This window comes from Bubalus bubalis, chromosome 24, assembly GCF_019923935.1.
Source record: "Bubalus bubalis isolate 160015118507 breed Murrah chromosome 24, NDDB_SH_1, whole genome shotgun sequence".
Taxonomy (NCBI): Eukaryota; Metazoa; Chordata; class Mammalia; order Artiodactyla; family Bovidae; genus Bubalus; species Bubalus bubalis.
This window is the reverse complement of record NC_059180.1, coordinates 9108451-9124883: the sequence shown is the minus strand read 5'-3', so window position 1 is coordinate 9124883 and position 16433 is coordinate 9108451. Positions and strand designations below refer to the sequence as shown.

Here is a 16433-nt window from a genome sequence, read left to right as displayed (position 1 = left end):
TTCCAAACTTGCAGCATTAACTTCTCATGGAAAGAACTGTCTCATGTCTGATGAGACATCTGGAAAGAGGTTCTTGTCCACAGCCTTCTCTCCAGATCTCAGAGTTTTGGGGTTGTTTTAAGTATTTCTTTGGCTGCACCAGGTCACAGCATGCCGGATCATCCATCTCCTTTGTGGCACGCGGCACTTCTTTAGCTGCGACCTGCGAACTTTTAGATGCGGCCTGGGGGATCCCTGACCGCAGGGATGGAACCCAGGCCCCCGCACTGGGAACACAGAGCCTTAGTCACTGGACCACCTGGGACGTCCCTCAGGGCCCCTTTGTATGAAACAAGCCTGACCTTCATGCCTTAGAAGATTCTAGTGAGGCGGGGAAAGCAGACAGGAAAATCACTGCTCTTAAATTGGAAACGTTTATTGAGACATTTAGGTCAGAGGAGGTGCTTTGTCTCCCTGACTCTGGCTTCTCTGAGGCAGAAGGTCCCTCAGGCTCCGGCCTGTCCCATGAGACGGTCATGTTCCTGCCCAGTCAGCCAGGGCCCCGGCCACTCCTCCCCGCCTGCCCCTTCTGCAGTCTGCCCGCAGCGGACACTCCCACGAGAGGTTCGCGAAGTTAGCCGCAGCTTCATCTCTGCTTTAGTTAACCGAGGCCAAGAGAAAGGAGCGCCAGGGCACCCCCAGCTGTCGAGGTGAAGTACACGTAATGCTTAGACAAGTTATTACACAACCTCTACCCTGAAACGCAAAATATTAAATACAACTCCACCTGCATAAATTAACTGTACAAGCTTATCCATCATGAAATCCCAGCAACCAATGTTAGTAAGCAATTTGGGGTCAAAATCCAAAGCAAAAAGAAAAGGACACGAACACCCATGTAGTACGATGTTTTCAATGCGGGTAGGGGGATGCGGCTGCCCCCAGTTCTGGGCACGGGACCACCGCGGGAGCCGCCAGACCCCAGGCTCCTCCTGCCTTGCCCATGGGAGCCGGTCAGAGGTTGGCTCCGTATAACTGTCCTTTCCCAGGCCAGGTGCTCCGTGGCCAGCCGGCTGGTCCTCAGGACACGTTGATGCCCCTCCCAGGAGTGCAGCAGGGAGTGTAGAAGTTGAGCAGCTCTGGAGAAGGGGTCCTGGGGAGGCGATAAATGGTTCCCTGGCTCCTTCAATGAAGAGGAAATGTATTTGTTAAAGAGGGAAAGGTTTGCCTGGCCTGACGCTTTGTGCCCTTGGCCCCAGGAGGATACACAGCGATGGTCAGTGAGCAGAGAACCTGCCCATCAAACGAGCGTGGTTCTTATTCCAGAAGCTAGGAGCTTCTGCCTTTTTTTTTTTTTTTAAGGTGAAAGGCTGGGGATCTTAGTTCCCCAGTCAGGGATTGAACCCCCATGGAAGCTCGGAGTCCGAACCACTGGACCACCAGGGAGGTGCCTGCTTTTTGTTTGAATTCCTGAAGGGACTTGACCAGGGGTACCAGGCCCTAACTCCACTTTGCCCCCAGCCTTGCCTGGTGGCCCTTCCACCTACTTGAACACAGGGATTAGGTCTCTCCAGTCTTGTCAGGCCACTTTGGACACCAGCTTGTGGAGTTCAGACCTTCTTGTGTGCGAGGTCGAGGGTGTAAATTCCAGCCAGCCGGAGTCCAACCCCAAACTTGAGGCTCCCCGTATCATTTGTCAGACAGTGTACTCTAATTTATTTCCTCTTAGGAACCTGCACAGCCTCTTTCCTCCTGCCCTCTCCCTGAATCCAGACGCAGGTCTCTTAACTCCCCACTTCGTACAACCCCCTGCATGGCATCTCCAACTTAGCAGGCCCAGACATAAACCAGCCTTGCCCACAAAACCCGCTCTGCTGGTCGCCTCCCTGATCTCAGCTGCCTATAGTGATGCCCTCTCCTTTGACTCGGGCAAACCCCCCAGGCCTCCTCAATCCTCACTCCACCTGGCAGCTGACACGTGGCACATCAGGGAGCCCCTTCAGCTGCACAAGCGGTTTGCCCCCACCGCGGCCTCTGGGGTTCCTGCCCTAAGGTACTGGCCTCCCTGCCTCCCCGTCCCTGTATTCACATCTCTACGCAGCGGGCAGTAATACCTGAGAAACATCAAGTCACTCTTACCCTGCCGAGCACATCCGCCATCTCAGAAAAAACCCAGCTGCTGGCCCTGCCCTCCACCTCTGCCACTCCCCCATCGCTCTGTTCTGTTCCCCTCTTGTTGTCAGACTCAGGCTCCTGTCGGGGGTCCTTCCCTCCCCCAGAAGGGTGAGGAGGGGAGCTCTGAAAGACTTCTCTGCCTCCCAGCTTAAATGACGGCACCCTCCCCTCCCCCACCACATTCCTCCTGCCTCTCCCCACTCCTAACATCTTAACTGCTCAATTTCCTTTCTCCCCTCCCCTCTCCTCCCTACTCTTGTCTCGCCTCTCCTCTTCCAGCTAGTTTGCCTGTTTCCTCTCTCCCACCAGAATGGAAGTTCTAAGTGGACAGGGATTTATGTATCTTCTCTTTATCACTGTGTCCCCAACCTCTAAGACAGGACTTGCCCCTGGCAGGTGCTCCCTAGTTGCGGGGTGAATGAATGAACCGTGGGCTCTGCCCTTTGGGCTTAAACGCCTGCGGCTGATCCTATTGCTGGTTTCTCAAACGGCCCAGGCCTGCCCACAGTGTGACAGGCTTGCCCGTGTACCCCAGATCGGGACTTCAAGCAGCCTTTCCAGGACCCTCGGGTTGACTCCCCCCGTCCCGGAGGCAGGGCCCGGGCTCCTACATCTTTGTGCGTGTGTCCATCCCCTCCTCCACGCACTCTAAGTGGGGACCTCGGCAGGTGGCTTGTCCTCTCTGCCTTGGGGGGCGCCAAGGGGTGGTGTGTGAGCACTTGGCACCATCACCAGCCCCCCATCCCGCCCCATCCCTGAGTCCAACATGGGCAAGTCATCCTGGTCCTGCTGCTGGTTTTTTTGTCTGTGTGGCTGCACCGCGTGGCATGCGGGGTCTTAGTTCCTCGACCAGGGATTGAACCCATGCTCTTTGCAGCGGCAGCACGGAGTCCTAACCACCAGACCACCTGGGAAGTCCCTGGCCCTGCTTTCTGTGCGGGTCTTGCGTGTCCCATCTAAGACACAGGTCCCAGTAGCTCCACGTTGCAAGCGAGGAAGTGGGTCACGGGAGGTTACATCACCCTCCAAGGTTGCAGAGGCCCACCCAGACTCTCCAGCCTGCCCTGCCTGACACCCCCGGGGCTGAGACTTTGTGTCTGCCGTAAATATGTCACCTCACCACGCCAGCCACAAGAGTTGGGGGTGGGCAGGGACTTGTCGGGAGGTCCAGTGCCCCAAGAAGCCACCCCGTTTCAGCACCCGTGAGTGCTGTCCACAGCCCCTCCTGTGGCTCCTCCAGGCCCGGTGCTCTGCTTTTCCCTGGGAATGTGATCCCCCTCGTGCGGCCCACCAGCGGGGACCGTACCTTCCTCCAGGCACCTTCTTCCCTAGGCTTCGATGGCCGCCACATCCCCGTTCACATAATCGGGCTCCCCGTCCTCGTCTGGGCTTCCTGCCAGGGAAAGCGGTGCTTCCCGTGGGGCTGGCTCTGCGGATCCATGGGCAGACGGTCAGAGGGTTCACACGGACACGCTCAGCCCGGCCCTATCTCCGCAGATGGTACCATGCAGACCACGGGAAAGGCTACACTGCCTGGTGTGTCCGTCTCATCCTCTCTGGGATCTCCCGGCAGTCTGTCCAGCCCGGAGCAGGGCAGGTGCGATTCCATCCAAGCCACTGGATGGGCAGCAGGCCAGGAGGACCCAATCTCAGAGGCCACAGTGCTTCCGAAGGAGGTCCTGCCATGGTTGAGCCGCTGCAGCCGCTGATGCGCCAGAAGCTTCGCCGTGGGATCAGCTGGACAGGCCTCGGGGGAGCCCACCTGGCCCCGTCCTCCCAGATACCCTAAGTGCCCCTCTCTCCCCCTCCCCCTGACTGTGTGTCCTAGGGCGGCCCCCCTCCAATGCAAGCCAGCTGTAGGCGACCATTCAGGAATGTCTGGGCTCTGGCCACATACCCACGACTTTCTTGGACTCCCGCCACTGCTGAATGGACGCCGAGTTCTGATAATCCTCAGACCCCTCATCCCCTGCAGGGAGAGCACCAGGACAGGGGCTGGGGAAGGGACAGCCACCACGGCCATTCCTCAGGCCAGCGAGGTGCCGTGGCCGCCCCTCTAGGGGGGCAGCCTGCATCCTTCACGTGCTTGGCAGACCTTCGAGGGAGGGAGGGAGATCCAGGGACTGACGGGGCTTCCTCCCGGGACATGAGGTCCAGTACTGGTGAACCCTGCAGCGGGAGCTCCAGACCCCAGCAGTACAACCTTACCTGATTCCGTTCTCTTTGGCTTGCAGATGAGCACGTTCTCATAGGAATTGGTGTCATCGTCATCTGCCAGGGACAGGGGAGAGGGTGGGGGCTGCTGGTGGGTCCTGCGTGACAAGCCTGGCTCTTCCTCCCTCCCTCTGTCTCATCAAGCCCCCCCTGGGTCCCGCAGGGCCTCGAACATTCTCCTGGACAAGCTTCTTAATGGGCACAGGCCTGGCTCCGTGGCTTCCACCTTGGGCTCCTTCTGTCTTTCAGAGCTACCCCTGAATGCTCTGGGGAGGGGCAGGCCCACCATGGATAGTTAAGAGAAGGGAGACCCATCTCTATGCGGGCAAGAGGGGCAGGCAGAGCCACTGCGGGCACAGGAGACAGGAACCTGCCTAATCCTTCAGGCAGTGGGGGTAGGCTGAGGATCCTCTGCCTGGGGGCCTAGGCTGGGTGTGGCATATCAGAGCCTGGTACCCTGGCTTTTCACCCCACCCCCACCCCCCAACGAGCAAGCTAAGCTCTAAACACTGCCCCACCCAGCTTCCATCTTTGTTGAAGAGGCTCTGAGAAGTGAGGGCTTTCCCCCAATATAGGAGCACAGCGGGGGAGAAGAAGACCTTCACTCCCACTCTAGCTCGGCCTAGGCGGGGGTCCAGGCCTATGCCCCCTTCAGCAGGCACTGCCCACCCTCCTGTTCTGTAAAGCCAAGGTGTTAAGAGCCCAGGGTTCCAGCACCCTCAGGGCTGGCAGGGCTTGGCATCCTTCAAGCAAGTCTGCCCCTTCCAGGGCCTCCCTCCAAGGACCCATGTGTCCCCAGCCTTGAGGGAGGCCCTGAATGACAAGGGGACCAACCTGCCCCCGGTCCCTGCCCTCAGCTCCCCTCTGCTCTCTGACTCTTGCTCCCTCCCATCCCTGCCCTCCTCTGCATCTCAGCTCCTGCCCGCAGTGCCAGCCTCCTCAGTCCTCCTAGGTCCTCCAGGGTCCTCCCTGATCCTCTCAGGTCCTCCTCAATCCTCCTCCAATCCTCCCCATCCTCCCAGGTCCTCCTAGATCCTCCCCATCCTCCTCCGTCCTTCTGAGTCCTCCCCTATCCGCGGTCCTCCCAGATCCTCTTCGGTCCTCCTCAGTTCTCCTCGGTCCTCCTCCAGTCCTTCTCGGTCCTACTAGGTCCTCCTCGGTCCTCTCCGGTCCTCCCCCAGTCCTCCTCGGTCCTCCCAGGTCCTTGCCATCCTCCCCAGTCCTCCCTGGTCCTCCCAGATCCTCCCCGGTCCTCGTTGTCCTCCCGGGTCCTCCGAACCCTCTCTGGCCCAGGCCCGAGGGTGTGGGCTCTGAAGCTGATCTGCCCTCGCTGCCTCCTCTGCCTCACCTTCCACGGGCTTCTGGAACGGATCGTAATTGTAATAGTCCGTGGAGGTGGGGTCTCTGACAAGAAAACACAGACACAGCACCAGCTGCGGGGCAGGCCCGTGGTGGGGGTGGGGGCTTCACGTGGGGGGCGGTGAGACCACGGCTGCCCCAGCCGTCGTCACTCCTCCCGGAGCCCGTGGGGGGCTCAGCCAGGGTCTCACCCCTGAGCCACCCTGGGGCTGAAAGCGTGGTGGCCTGGCTCCAGCCACCGCGCCGGGTGACTTCAGGCAAGTCGCCTCCCGCCCCGGAACCTCAGTTTGCCCAACAGGGAGCCCAGGAGGAGACGTCCTGGGAACTCTTAGGGTCAGCCGACGCAGGATGAGCCCCGCCCACCCCAGACAGCCCCGCCCACCCAGACGGCCCCGCCCCCGAGCAGGGCTGCGTCCCTGCCCCGGCCTTGTCCCCACGAAGCCGCGGTCCTCTGAGGAGCCACGGTGCTGCGGGGAGCCTGCCCGGGCCCGCGGGTTTCCAGGGCAGGAGGCCGTTCTCGCGGAAGGAAGCTGAGGGCGGGGCGGGTGGGGGCGGGGCGGAGGTGGCCAGGGCCCGCAGAAGGCCGCTCACATGTAGGCTTCCTCTGATCTGGGTCTGCTTCCTGCAGGAGGGGGCTAGAATCAGGCCGCGGCAGGGGCTGTGGGCCCGCACCGCAGCCCCCTCCTGCCCAGAACCCACCTACCTTTGCTGAAGTACTGGTACCTGGGGGATGAAGAATCTGGAAGAAAGTCCAGGCCAATTGGCTCAATGCTGGTTCCCCAGCCTGGGGCCCCTCCAGGTGTTTCCCCCTCTTCACAGTGTCACACCTGCTCTCTGTCCCCTCGCCCCACTGGGCCAGCCATCAGGCCTCCCAGCCCAGCTGGCATGTCTCTCTGGGAAGGCCTCGTGCTTAGTACCTGTCTTACCAGGTATTCACCTGTCTCCATCCCACCTTGCCCCAGCCCCCACACCTGTGTCCCAGGTCACTCACCCTCGAGGCTGGGGGAGAACCGCAACAGCTTGTCCTTCCTGCATGGGAGCGGGGCCAGGGCTGAGAAGGGGCTGGGAGGAGGCCCCCGGGGTTCCTGGGGGTCTGGAGCCCACAGCCCCCCTGGTGGCGCCCTCAGAATCAGAACTGGGGTTCTGAGGTCTGAGGAAGGAGCAGGGTCTTGGCCTGGGCTCCACCAGGTGGGTACTCCCCAGGGCCCTCCTCATCACCTCCCTTGGGTGTGGGTTTGGGGGCTCATTCCTACCTTGTCAACTCCATGTTGGAGGCCGTGTCCCCGGGCCAGGCCTCCCTGACCACTGCAAAGGATGAAGGGGTATTGGCTGGGCCCCAGACCAGCTGGCCGGTGTAGTCCCTTCATCCCATCACCCAGCCCAATCAGGCCTGGCCACAGCCTCAGAACAATGAGGACGAAAGGGACTTTGAGGCTGACACCCCCAACCCTGGGCCCAGCCTGGGACCCATCTGCCAGGGGACTCACGGGTGTAGGTCCGGGCCACTGCAAAGCTCTGCTGATTCTCTTGCCTGGAAACACACAGAGCTGTGCTGAGTCAGGGCCTGGCTTCCCACAGCCCCAGGGACAGAGAGAACAGATGGACAGGGAGGGACAGACCACGGCGAGAGTGAGGGGGTGCTGCCAGCCCTCCAGGACTCAGATCCGGGGCTTCCTGATGGTCTCCTCGTCTATACAGCTCCCCTGCCTGCCCACCAGGTGCCCACCCTTCTCACACGGGCCTGGGCTGAAGCCAACCAGACACATAGACGGTCAGGAGGGCCTGTGGCAGGGCTGGGAGAGCTGCTCAGGGACTTGGTGGTGACTTCAACCAGGAGCAACAAAGAGGCTGCCCCCACCACCTACCACCCCAGGAATGTTTAAGATTCCTTTGAGAGCATGGCATGCTGGAGATGTTCAAACATGCCATTTATTCCCCAGTAATGGATGAGGCAACTTCAGGGCTTAGCAAACACAGCTAGGCATCTAACTATCACTTTCTTCCTTTCAAACAGAACCTGATTTATATTTAGACAATCACACACCCATCTATAAGGCTCTATTTCCCAATAAATGAACGACATCAAACTAAAAACCTTCTGCTCAGCCAAGGAAGTCATCGATGAAACCAAAAGACCATCTGCCGGGCAGGAGAAGCTATTTGCAAATGATATATCTGATAAGGGGTTAATGTCCCTTACAATATAATATAAAAACAACTCATAACAGCCAAAAAACAACCTGATTAACAAAATGGGCAGAGGAACTAAATAAGTTTTTTTTTTCTAAAGAAGACTTATAAATGGCCAACAGATATGAAAAGATGTTCAACATCACTAATTATGAGGGAAATAAATGCAAATCAAAACCATGGTGAAGTTTCACCTTAGACCTGATAGAACAACAATATTATCAAAAAGGCAAGAAATCAAAAGTGTTGGTAAGGATGTGAAGGAAAGGAAACCCTTGTGTGCTATTGGGGGGAATATAAATTAGTGTACTCACTATAAATTCAATATGGAGATGCCCCCAAAACTAAGGATAAAACTACCATATAATCCAGAAATCCCACTTCTGGGTATTTATCTAAAGAATATGAAATAACTAATTTTAAAAGCTATATATAGTGCTGCAGAAGACTCTTGAGAGTCCCTTGAACAGCAAAGAGATCAAACCAGTCAATCATACAGGAAATCAACCCTGAACACTCATTGGAAGGACTGATGCTGAAGCACCAATACTCTGGCCACCTGATTCGAAGAGTCAACTCACTGGAAAACACCCTGATGCTGGGAAAGATTGAGGGCAGGAGGAGAAGGGGGAGGCACAAGATGAGATGGGTGGATGGCATCACCGACTCAATGAACTTGAATTTGAGCCAACTCTGAGACATTGTGAAGGACAGAAGAGCCTGGCACGCTGCAGTCCATGGGGTTGCAGAGTCTGACACGACTTAGCAACTGAACAGCAACAGAATATGTGCCCCTATGTTTGCTGCAGCGCTATTTACGACAGCCAAGACACGGAGACAATCTAAGTGCCCATCAACAGGTAGATGAATGAGTAAGGAGGATGTGGCATATATACACCATGGAATACTCTTCACCCATAAAAAGATAAAATCTTGCTATTTGTGACAATGTGGTTGGACCTTGAGGGTATTATGCTAAGTGAAATATGTTAGAGAAGGAAAAATTCAGTATGATTTCACTCATATGTGAAATATAAAAAGCAAACAAAAAACAAATGAACAAACCAAACAAACACTAACTTGTAGATACAGAGAGAAGAGTAGTGTTTACCAAAGTTGAGAGGGCAAAATGGGTAAAGGGGATGAACTGTGTGATGACAGATGGAAGCCAAATGTTCGTTGGTCAGCTTGATATAAGGTATACAGAAATAGAAATAAAATATTCTACATGTGAAACCTAAATAATGTTATAAACCAATGTTACTTTGATAGTTTTTAAAAAAAGACTCTATTTCCCAGCCTCCCTTACACGTAAGTGTGACTATGTAATTAGACTCTGGTTAATGATATGCAAGCCAAAACTGTTGGGCTTTCAGGAAAGCGTCTTAAAGGAGGCACTCCCAACTGGGATGCACCCTTTTTGTCTTCCTTCTTCATTCTTACTGCTGCATGGAATGCAGAGATGAGGGCTGGAGCTTTAGCTGCCATTTTGGCCCATGAAGTGCCTTTGGGAATAAATGCCACCACTAAGGTTAGTGGAGCAGATTAGCTAATTATAAAAGCCTTTTGGGTTTCTTCCATGGACCAGAAAGGTGACCTGGTCCAGTCTTCCAGGAGCTCTTGAGGGGTGAAAGTGATCTGATTTAGGAACAAGGCCCTAAATCCACAGAAGAGTCTGGCATGGCTTCCCAGAGGAAATGATACAGGAGCTGGGCTGGGCACAGGTAGGACTGAACCCAATTGAGGTGGGGAGAGCCCAAGTCTTCCCTCTGATCTCCTCTTACTCAGGCCTTTTTCTCCACCTCCCACATGGGGAGGTTTAACTTGTGCCTCTGAGGATCTTCAGTTCTAAGATTAATCAGGGGCCTGGAGTGGGCAGGGACTAAGGGAGGAGGGGTGAGGGGAGATATTGAGGAACTTGCCTTGGGGCAGGGGGAGGGCACCAGGGGAGTCCAGTCCACCCCTGCCCTGGTGGAGGTTGTGGGCTGGCGAGCCAGAGGACCAAGGGACCCCAAAAGGCTGGGAAGGTCCAGCCCCAGCCCCAGGAGTGGGCATGGATGGGAAAATTCTATTTCAAATCTCACTGTGGTTTTTCAGTTGCAAAAGGAAATGAGAAGAGGGTGTGTGAGCGAGTTTGTATGTGACTGCCTGCCCAGGCGTGCAAGCAGGCCCTGTGTGTGTGTGTGAGAAGTGCATGCATGAATGAGTGCTGGGGGAGCCAGTGGGTGTGCGTGGGCGTGCAGGCCTGTGCACGTGTGTGCACGCAGGTCTCGGAGCCCTCCACCAGCACACCGCTGGCCGCAGCCCTCATGCCGGGGTCCTGACACTCTGGGGTCAGTGACAGCGTTTCATCTCCCCTGACCACCGCCCTGCTTCAAGCTCTCCTGCGACTCCCCTTGGCCCTTTGGACAAAGGCCAAGGCCTCTGGCCACAGTCTAGACTCTCCTTCCTCCGAATTCAGCTCACTACTCTCAAGACATGTTCACTCCAGCTGCATCAACCCCAAGACGGTGTCCACCCCAGCCTTAAGTCAGTGATTGCCCACACTGTTCCCTCTCTCTCTGGAATGTCCCCCTTTCCCCTTCTGTCTCTCTTCAGATTCTTCCCACCTCCTCCAGGAGGCCTTCCCTGATCCCCCCAAAGTTTCATGCCCACATTCTCTCTCGGACCCAGCACCTGGTCCCTGGTCCCTGTCCCTGCAACGGGAGGGCAGGATTCCTCTGTCAACCCCCCCAGCACAGCCTAGTCCCCACTGGGCTGGGGTCACGGCGGGGATTTCTGGAGACGCTCCTGTGCTCGCTGGAGCGTGCCTCCCACCCTCCCCGACTAGTCTGGGGCAGGGTTTGGGCGGTCCCTGGGCACCCCCTTGCCCTCCCCTAAGTGCTGAGGACCCACTGGAGCCCGGCATGGAGGAGGTGAGAGTGAAGGGGAGAGGGGTGGGGGCGGGGATGCCCGAGGGGAGGCCCAGAGGGACGGCCCCCGCCCAGGCAGGACACATGGCATCACCGGGCTGGGGAGACACTCACAGACTCCTCTGCTCATAGATTTTCTCAGACTTCTTTGTACCTGAAAGAGCAGGACCAGATTAGCCAGTTCCCTGCCCCCTGGGCCGGGTGGGAGCTGAGATTCGAGGCCCAACCATCTCCCCTGTTGCCCTGGGCAGGCCTCAGACCGGACATGGGGGCTGATCCACTCATCACTGGGGGGCCACCTGACCCTGGTGAGGTTTGCTCACCATTTACTTAGGAGAGTGCAACATGAAGGCAGACACTGCAGGCAGCCCAGCCCCCTCTCCCCTCCCTTGTCTGGCGCAATCCATGCGCAGACAGACGCCTTTGACCCCGGAGAACCAACACTCCCATTGAGTCAGACCCGTGGTCTTCAGAGAATGATCAGGGGCCGGGTCCCTGGGTTTCACTTCTGCGCCCCCAGGCTTATCTGACTGCCCCTTCCAAGCAGCCGGGTCTGGGCCTGAACGATTCTCTGGGAACACCGCCCATTCCTCCAACAGGCCCACGACCCCCAGGCTTTACCTGGGCGGGAACAGCGCACACACAGGCTGGCCGCTGCCCCCAGCAGCAGCAGCAGAGCCGCCCCCGGCCACAGCAGCTCCGTGTCCGCGCTCATGTCCACTCTGGGCTGCTCTTCTTCCTGCAGGGCTGCGACAGGGGGCACTGTGAGCCAGGGTAGGGGGCCGCAGGGCCGCCCCTGCTAGGAACCCTCCCCCCAATGTCCCCTGACAGCCCAGCGTCCCCTACCCTCCCTGCTCTGGGACCAGACGGGGACAGAAACATCCCTGTCTGCTCATCTGACCCCAGACCTGCACCTCGGGTCCCCCAGGGCCATCATCAAGTGCTGGAAGGTTCTGGAAACCTGCCTGTAAGCGCACACTCCCACGCACACCTTTGCTTAGTCCATCCAGCCACCCCGCGAGGGAGAGGCTTGCGCCATTTCACAAATAGAGAAACGGAAGCCCCAAATTCCACAGCTGTAAAGGGGAAAGGTAGGATTTGAATGCCAGCCTCCAGATCCTAGGGGCTTCCCAGGAGGTGCTAGTGGTAAAGAAAACCTGCCTGCCAATGCAGGAGACATAAGAGACGAGGGTTCGATCCCTGGGTCAGGAAGATCCCGTGGAAGAGGGCATGGCAACCCACTCCAGTATTCTTGCCTGGAGAATCCCATGGACAGAGGAGCCTGGCAGGCTGCAGTCCACACAGTTTTGCAAGGAGTCGGACACGGCTGAAGTGACCTAGCACGCGTGCAAGCACTCCAGACCCTAATGCTTGTTCTGCTCTTTCATCCTGTCATGAAACCTCCTGCCAACCCAGCTTTGTTCCCCAAGCTCAGAGTCCACTGCCCCTTCTACACTGGAGCCCCCATCCACCCTAGGGTGATTCTCTGCTCCCACCCAAGGCCTCCCAGGGAAGCTGGGGGTGCGATTTCCATTCCTAAAATGCCCATCTACCCAGGTGCTCTGGCTCCTCCTGTCCTGGGAGCTGCGAGGAGGGAGGTCAGGAAGGCTTCTCGGAGGAGGTGGGCCTCAGACCAGGAAGGGGAGAAGGGCGCCTGGGCAGAGAGGGACTTTGGTGGCTGGTGGAGGACTGTGCTGTGAGAAGGGGTTAAGAGGCTGCTCTGTGGTCAGTGGCCGGTCCCAGCCTCAGGGCCTCAGCGAAGCCGCAGGCAGCCACCTAGCAAGGCCTGCTGAGTGCAAGTTCAGCCCTCTTGAGGGGCCCTCCAGGGAGATTTGTTGCAACTCTAAAGAGGCTCAGCCCCCTATGCAAAGGCCAGTGACAGAGGGCAGCAGGGGTCCTGTGGGGCCTGTGCCCCACGATGGGCACATGGAGCCCATGCTACAGAGCATCCCCTCTGTGAACACCTGTGCCTCCCACCTCGGCCACCTGGGAGGAGGCTTCTCCTCGCTTCACAGCTGCGGGAGGTGAGGCTGAAGGAGACCTGAGCTTTGTGCAGGCCTCCCCCCTCTTTCTGGCTTCCCCAGAGGCCTGCACCATACCCCGCAGCCCCGCTCACCACCCCAAGCTTCCTGAATCCCTGTTTCAAAGATGACAGGGAATCTCCGTGCAGGGCCCAGCCTCTGTCAGCGGCCCGGCGTGAAGAAGTTACCTCTCTTTCCCGCAAATGCCAAGTGAGTCAGGGGGAACACCACCATTCCCAGACCTCGGGACCCAGTGGCCTCCACATAAGGAGAGAGGATGGATCGGTCACCCCCGGGATATCGTTCCAGGGGGACCTCAGCTCCCCATCCTCTAGGAGCTGGGGTACCGTCTTCCCAGGCCTCATACCCTCTGCCCTCCCCAGACCTCCCTCTGGTCCAGGGCTGCCTCCCTCTTGGGCCTCCAGCCAAGGCCCAAGTCCATCCAGGGCTGGTGAGGTTGGGAGCCCCTAGTCTTGGACAGGGGACCCCTACCTGTATCTCAGGGTCTCTTGGCCTCACTTTTCTCATCTGTAAAACTGGGATCAACCAGGGCCTTCCTCCAACAGTTGTGGGGATTTCACACACATCCAGCCTGGACCACAGTCAGGGTTTCAGGAAGAGAAACTTGCTGAGTGTCACACTTCCGGCCAGCTGGTTTGGACAGTTCCCTCGAGCACCCACCCTTGACACATTTATCTTTGGGTCAAGACGAAGGCTCTTTCTGCCCCCAAGGAGGTTTGGGGGTAGACCCACGGGGGGTTACTCCCATGGGACAAGGGTCTGGCACTGGCCACCCTTGGGGTCTGCTTGAGACCCCACGGGCAAGTCCACACACTCAGCTTGGCATTTGAGGCCCAAGGATCTGGGCTGCTGAGCTCTGCTGCCCTCCCTCCCTGAGGACCCCCGACCACCAGAAAGCGCTCTTGCTTCCTGGCTCTGCTGTTCTGGGATGAGCCGCACAGTCAGGCGTGCCCCTAGCCCTGGTCCGTCTTCCCCCCGCCTGGCACTGAGTGAGGGAAGGGGGCAGGGCATGAGAATACAAATTCTGCCCCAGCAGCTGAATCCCAATGCCACCAGTCACCCTGTTAAATGGGGGGAAAAAATGACACGCAACCCTCGGGTTCGTCATAGGAGGCCCAGCACTGAGATGACACCCGGAGGTGCTGCTGATGGCTGGCGTGGGGCACATTTGGCTGTGACCTCTGTGACTTGTCATCATCACGGTCCCTGTGGGATGGGAAGGGGTCAGCTGCATCCTGGCTGGATGGCCTGCACTGGACAGCGTGGGGCAACCCTGCCTGAAGCCCTCCCTGCCTGCTCCCCCAGACACACAGGCCTGAGCCTGCCCCAGGCGGGCGTTGTGCTGGGACCCTGGGAGGCCCTGGGATCTGAAGGCGAGTGTGGCTGTTGCCCCCAGCCCCGCAGCTGTCACAGAGCCACACAGCATCGCCTCGGAGAGGTCGGCTCCTTTCTTCTCCAAGGGAGGAGAGGGCAGCCCAGAGAGGTGAGCACTCTGCCCAAGGTCACACAGCTGAGCAGTCACAGAGCCAAGATCCGTACTCAGGGCAGGTGGACTCTAAGGCCTACACTCCTTCCCGTAAATCCTTTTTTAAATTACATTTTTTTAAAGAATCACACAATATGGTTTTTAAAATATTCATTTGGAAAAAAAAAATAAAAGATTCATTTGAGGAAGAAACTAGGGCTGCCTCTTCCCCGAGACCGAGACTGACTCAATTGGTCCTCTGCTTGTTTTCCCACCCAGGTCTGAGAACGGGCGGGGCGGTGGCAGGGGGAAGGAGAGGGGCTGGGCCCCCACAGCACCAGGAGGGGCCCCAGGGGCCAGGCCGCGCTGGGTGGAGTGGGGAGGGGAGAGGAGGCCGCCGCAGCCCCAGGCCTGCCGGCCAAAATAGCAGAAAGGGAAGTGGGCAGTTTTCAGATGAACAAGGTTTGCAACAAGCCCATGGCGGAAGAACTCTCAGGGTTGGGCTGAGCGGCCCCGGCACCCAGGCTCCTGCCCCCAAAGGCCCTTGGCAACCCTCCTGCCCAGCCCCCAGCCCTTCTCTGGCTATGGATGGGGAAACTGAGGCCCGCCGGGGTAGGGATGGAGTCAAGAGGTTTCCATCCCAGCCCTGGGAAGGCTTTATCTGCTGGGCTCTACTCTGTTTCCCCAAAGAACCTTGGCCTTCAGATGAGGCTGACCAGAGGTCTCTAACGGAGGTGCCTAATGCTCAGGTGGCTGGTGCAGGGCCCCGGGGAAGCTCCTGTTCTGGGCAGGGGAAGGGGAAGGCTATGGCCTCCCGTTGACAGAGCAGGGCACTGGGAGAGCCCCAGGGCCTGTAGTTTCTCGACCCCCCCAGCAGGGACCTGGTGGCCAGGCTGGGGGCTGGGTGGGGCGGCCGGGACAGCTCTTCCTCGGGGCCTGGGGCAGGACCTCGGCCTGCTGGCCCGGAGCGCCTCTCCCATCCTCCCATAGCTCCACGGCAGGGTATTTACAGACCCATTTTATAGATGAAGAAACCAAAGCTTCTGAGCCCCCAGGAGCCCTGTCCTGGTCCCTCAGCAGTCTCTGGAAGTGATGGGACCACCCTGGGTGCTTCCCAGGGCTGTGCAGGCTGGGCCGGGGAAGGCGAGGGCAGGAAAGGGGCCAGAGCCCCAGAAACAACTGCCCCCGGGGTGCTGCAGGGGCTGGGGCAAGGGGCTCCTAGCCGGGGGTGGGGGGGGGGCCACCAGGACAGGGTGGGGGCTAAGGAAGGAGGTGTGGGGTGTCCTGGTTTCTTCCTGGCCCACCCAGTGGGCAACCAGATGCTCCTGCCAGGACACCAGGGCCTCTCCAATCCCCCCGGGGTGTCAGGGGGCAGCCTCAGGACCCTGGCCTCAGGCCCAGGCTCCAGGTACCCCTGGGAAAGGCTTACCTGAGAGCGGGGGGGCCTCCTCACTGCGGCCACCTCATCCTGAGCACGCACACCTGCCCGAGCCGATGCCAACGCCAGACACTGGCGGGCAGCAGGCAGGGCGACGGGCTTCCTGTCAGCCACTGAATCAGCCTTCACACATCCGCTGCTCTGCCGGACAGGCCCCGCTTGCAATAGACGGAGGCGGGGAAACACAGAGACAGAGAGACAGAAGACATGGAAACACAAACGCACGCAACATGCACGCTGAACACGTACGCATGAACCCGTCTCAGGGAGGAAGAGACATACAGAGAGACAGGAGAAAGGGAATGAAGAATGAAACGGGGGTGCTTGCACAGACACACACAGGCAGCCAGAGAGTAAGACACGGACACACTAAACACACACACACACAGAAATACACGTCCACACTAAAATACGCACACACAGAAAACCAGAGAGACACACACACACACAGAAATACACGTCCACACTAAAATACGCACACACACACACACAGAAAACCAGAGAAACACACACACACACACAGAAATACACGTCCACACTAAAATACGCACACACACTCACACACAGAAAACCAGAGACACACACACACACAGAAATACACGTCCACACTAAAACACACACACACACACAAAACCAGAGACACACACACACACAACCAG

General features: G+C 58.1%; 1 protein-coding gene across 4 annotated transcripts; it reads right to left on the bottom strand.

Moving 5' to 3' along the window:
• Window positions 1-399: 399 nt before the first annotated feature.
• On the bottom strand, window positions 400-15973 carry LAT2 (linker for activation of T cells family member 2). Of its 4 annotated transcripts, none has more exons than XM_025275571.3 (13): window positions 15766-15973; window positions 11451-11568; window positions 10944-10983; window positions 7215-7258; window positions 6981-7032; window positions 6719-6756; window positions 6431-6466; window positions 6319-6349; window positions 5717-5772; window positions 4363-4425; window positions 4052-4123; window positions 3461-3583; window positions 400-1162 (listed from the first exon to the last, which is right to left on the bottom strand). In XM_025275571.3, exons 2-12 carry the CDS (start codon window positions 11542-11544, stop codon window positions 3483-3485), a joined length of 627 nt encoding a protein of 208 aa, XP_025131356.1. In that variant the 5' UTR covers window positions 11545-11568; window positions 15766-15973; the 3' UTR covers window positions 400-1162; window positions 3461-3482. The 4 variants fall into 4 exon arrangements, with proteins under 4 accessions (XP_025131356.1, XP_006057139.1, XP_006057140.1 ...); XM_006057077.4 differs by having other exon boundaries at window positions 11451-11576; window positions 15766-15904; XM_006057078.4 differs by lacking the exon at window positions 15766-15973 and adding an exon at window positions 13343-13448 and having other exon boundaries at window positions 11451-11576.
• Between the last annotated feature and the right edge of the window lie 460 nt (window positions 15974-16433).

Coding starts and splice junctions, on each gene's coding strand:
- LAT2 (XM_025275571.3), bottom strand. CDS start 11,544: ATGAGCGCGGACACGGAGCTGCTGTGGCCGGGGGCGGCTCTGCTGCTG. Junction 7,259..10,943: donor ATCTATGAGCAGAGGAGTCT/GTGAGTGTCTCC, acceptor GTGTGTTTCCAG/GCAAGAGAATCAGCAGAGCT. Junction 5,773..6,318: donor AGATCAGAGGAAGCCTACAT/GTGAGCGGCCTT, acceptor TTTTCTTGTCAG/AGACCCCACCTCCACGGACT.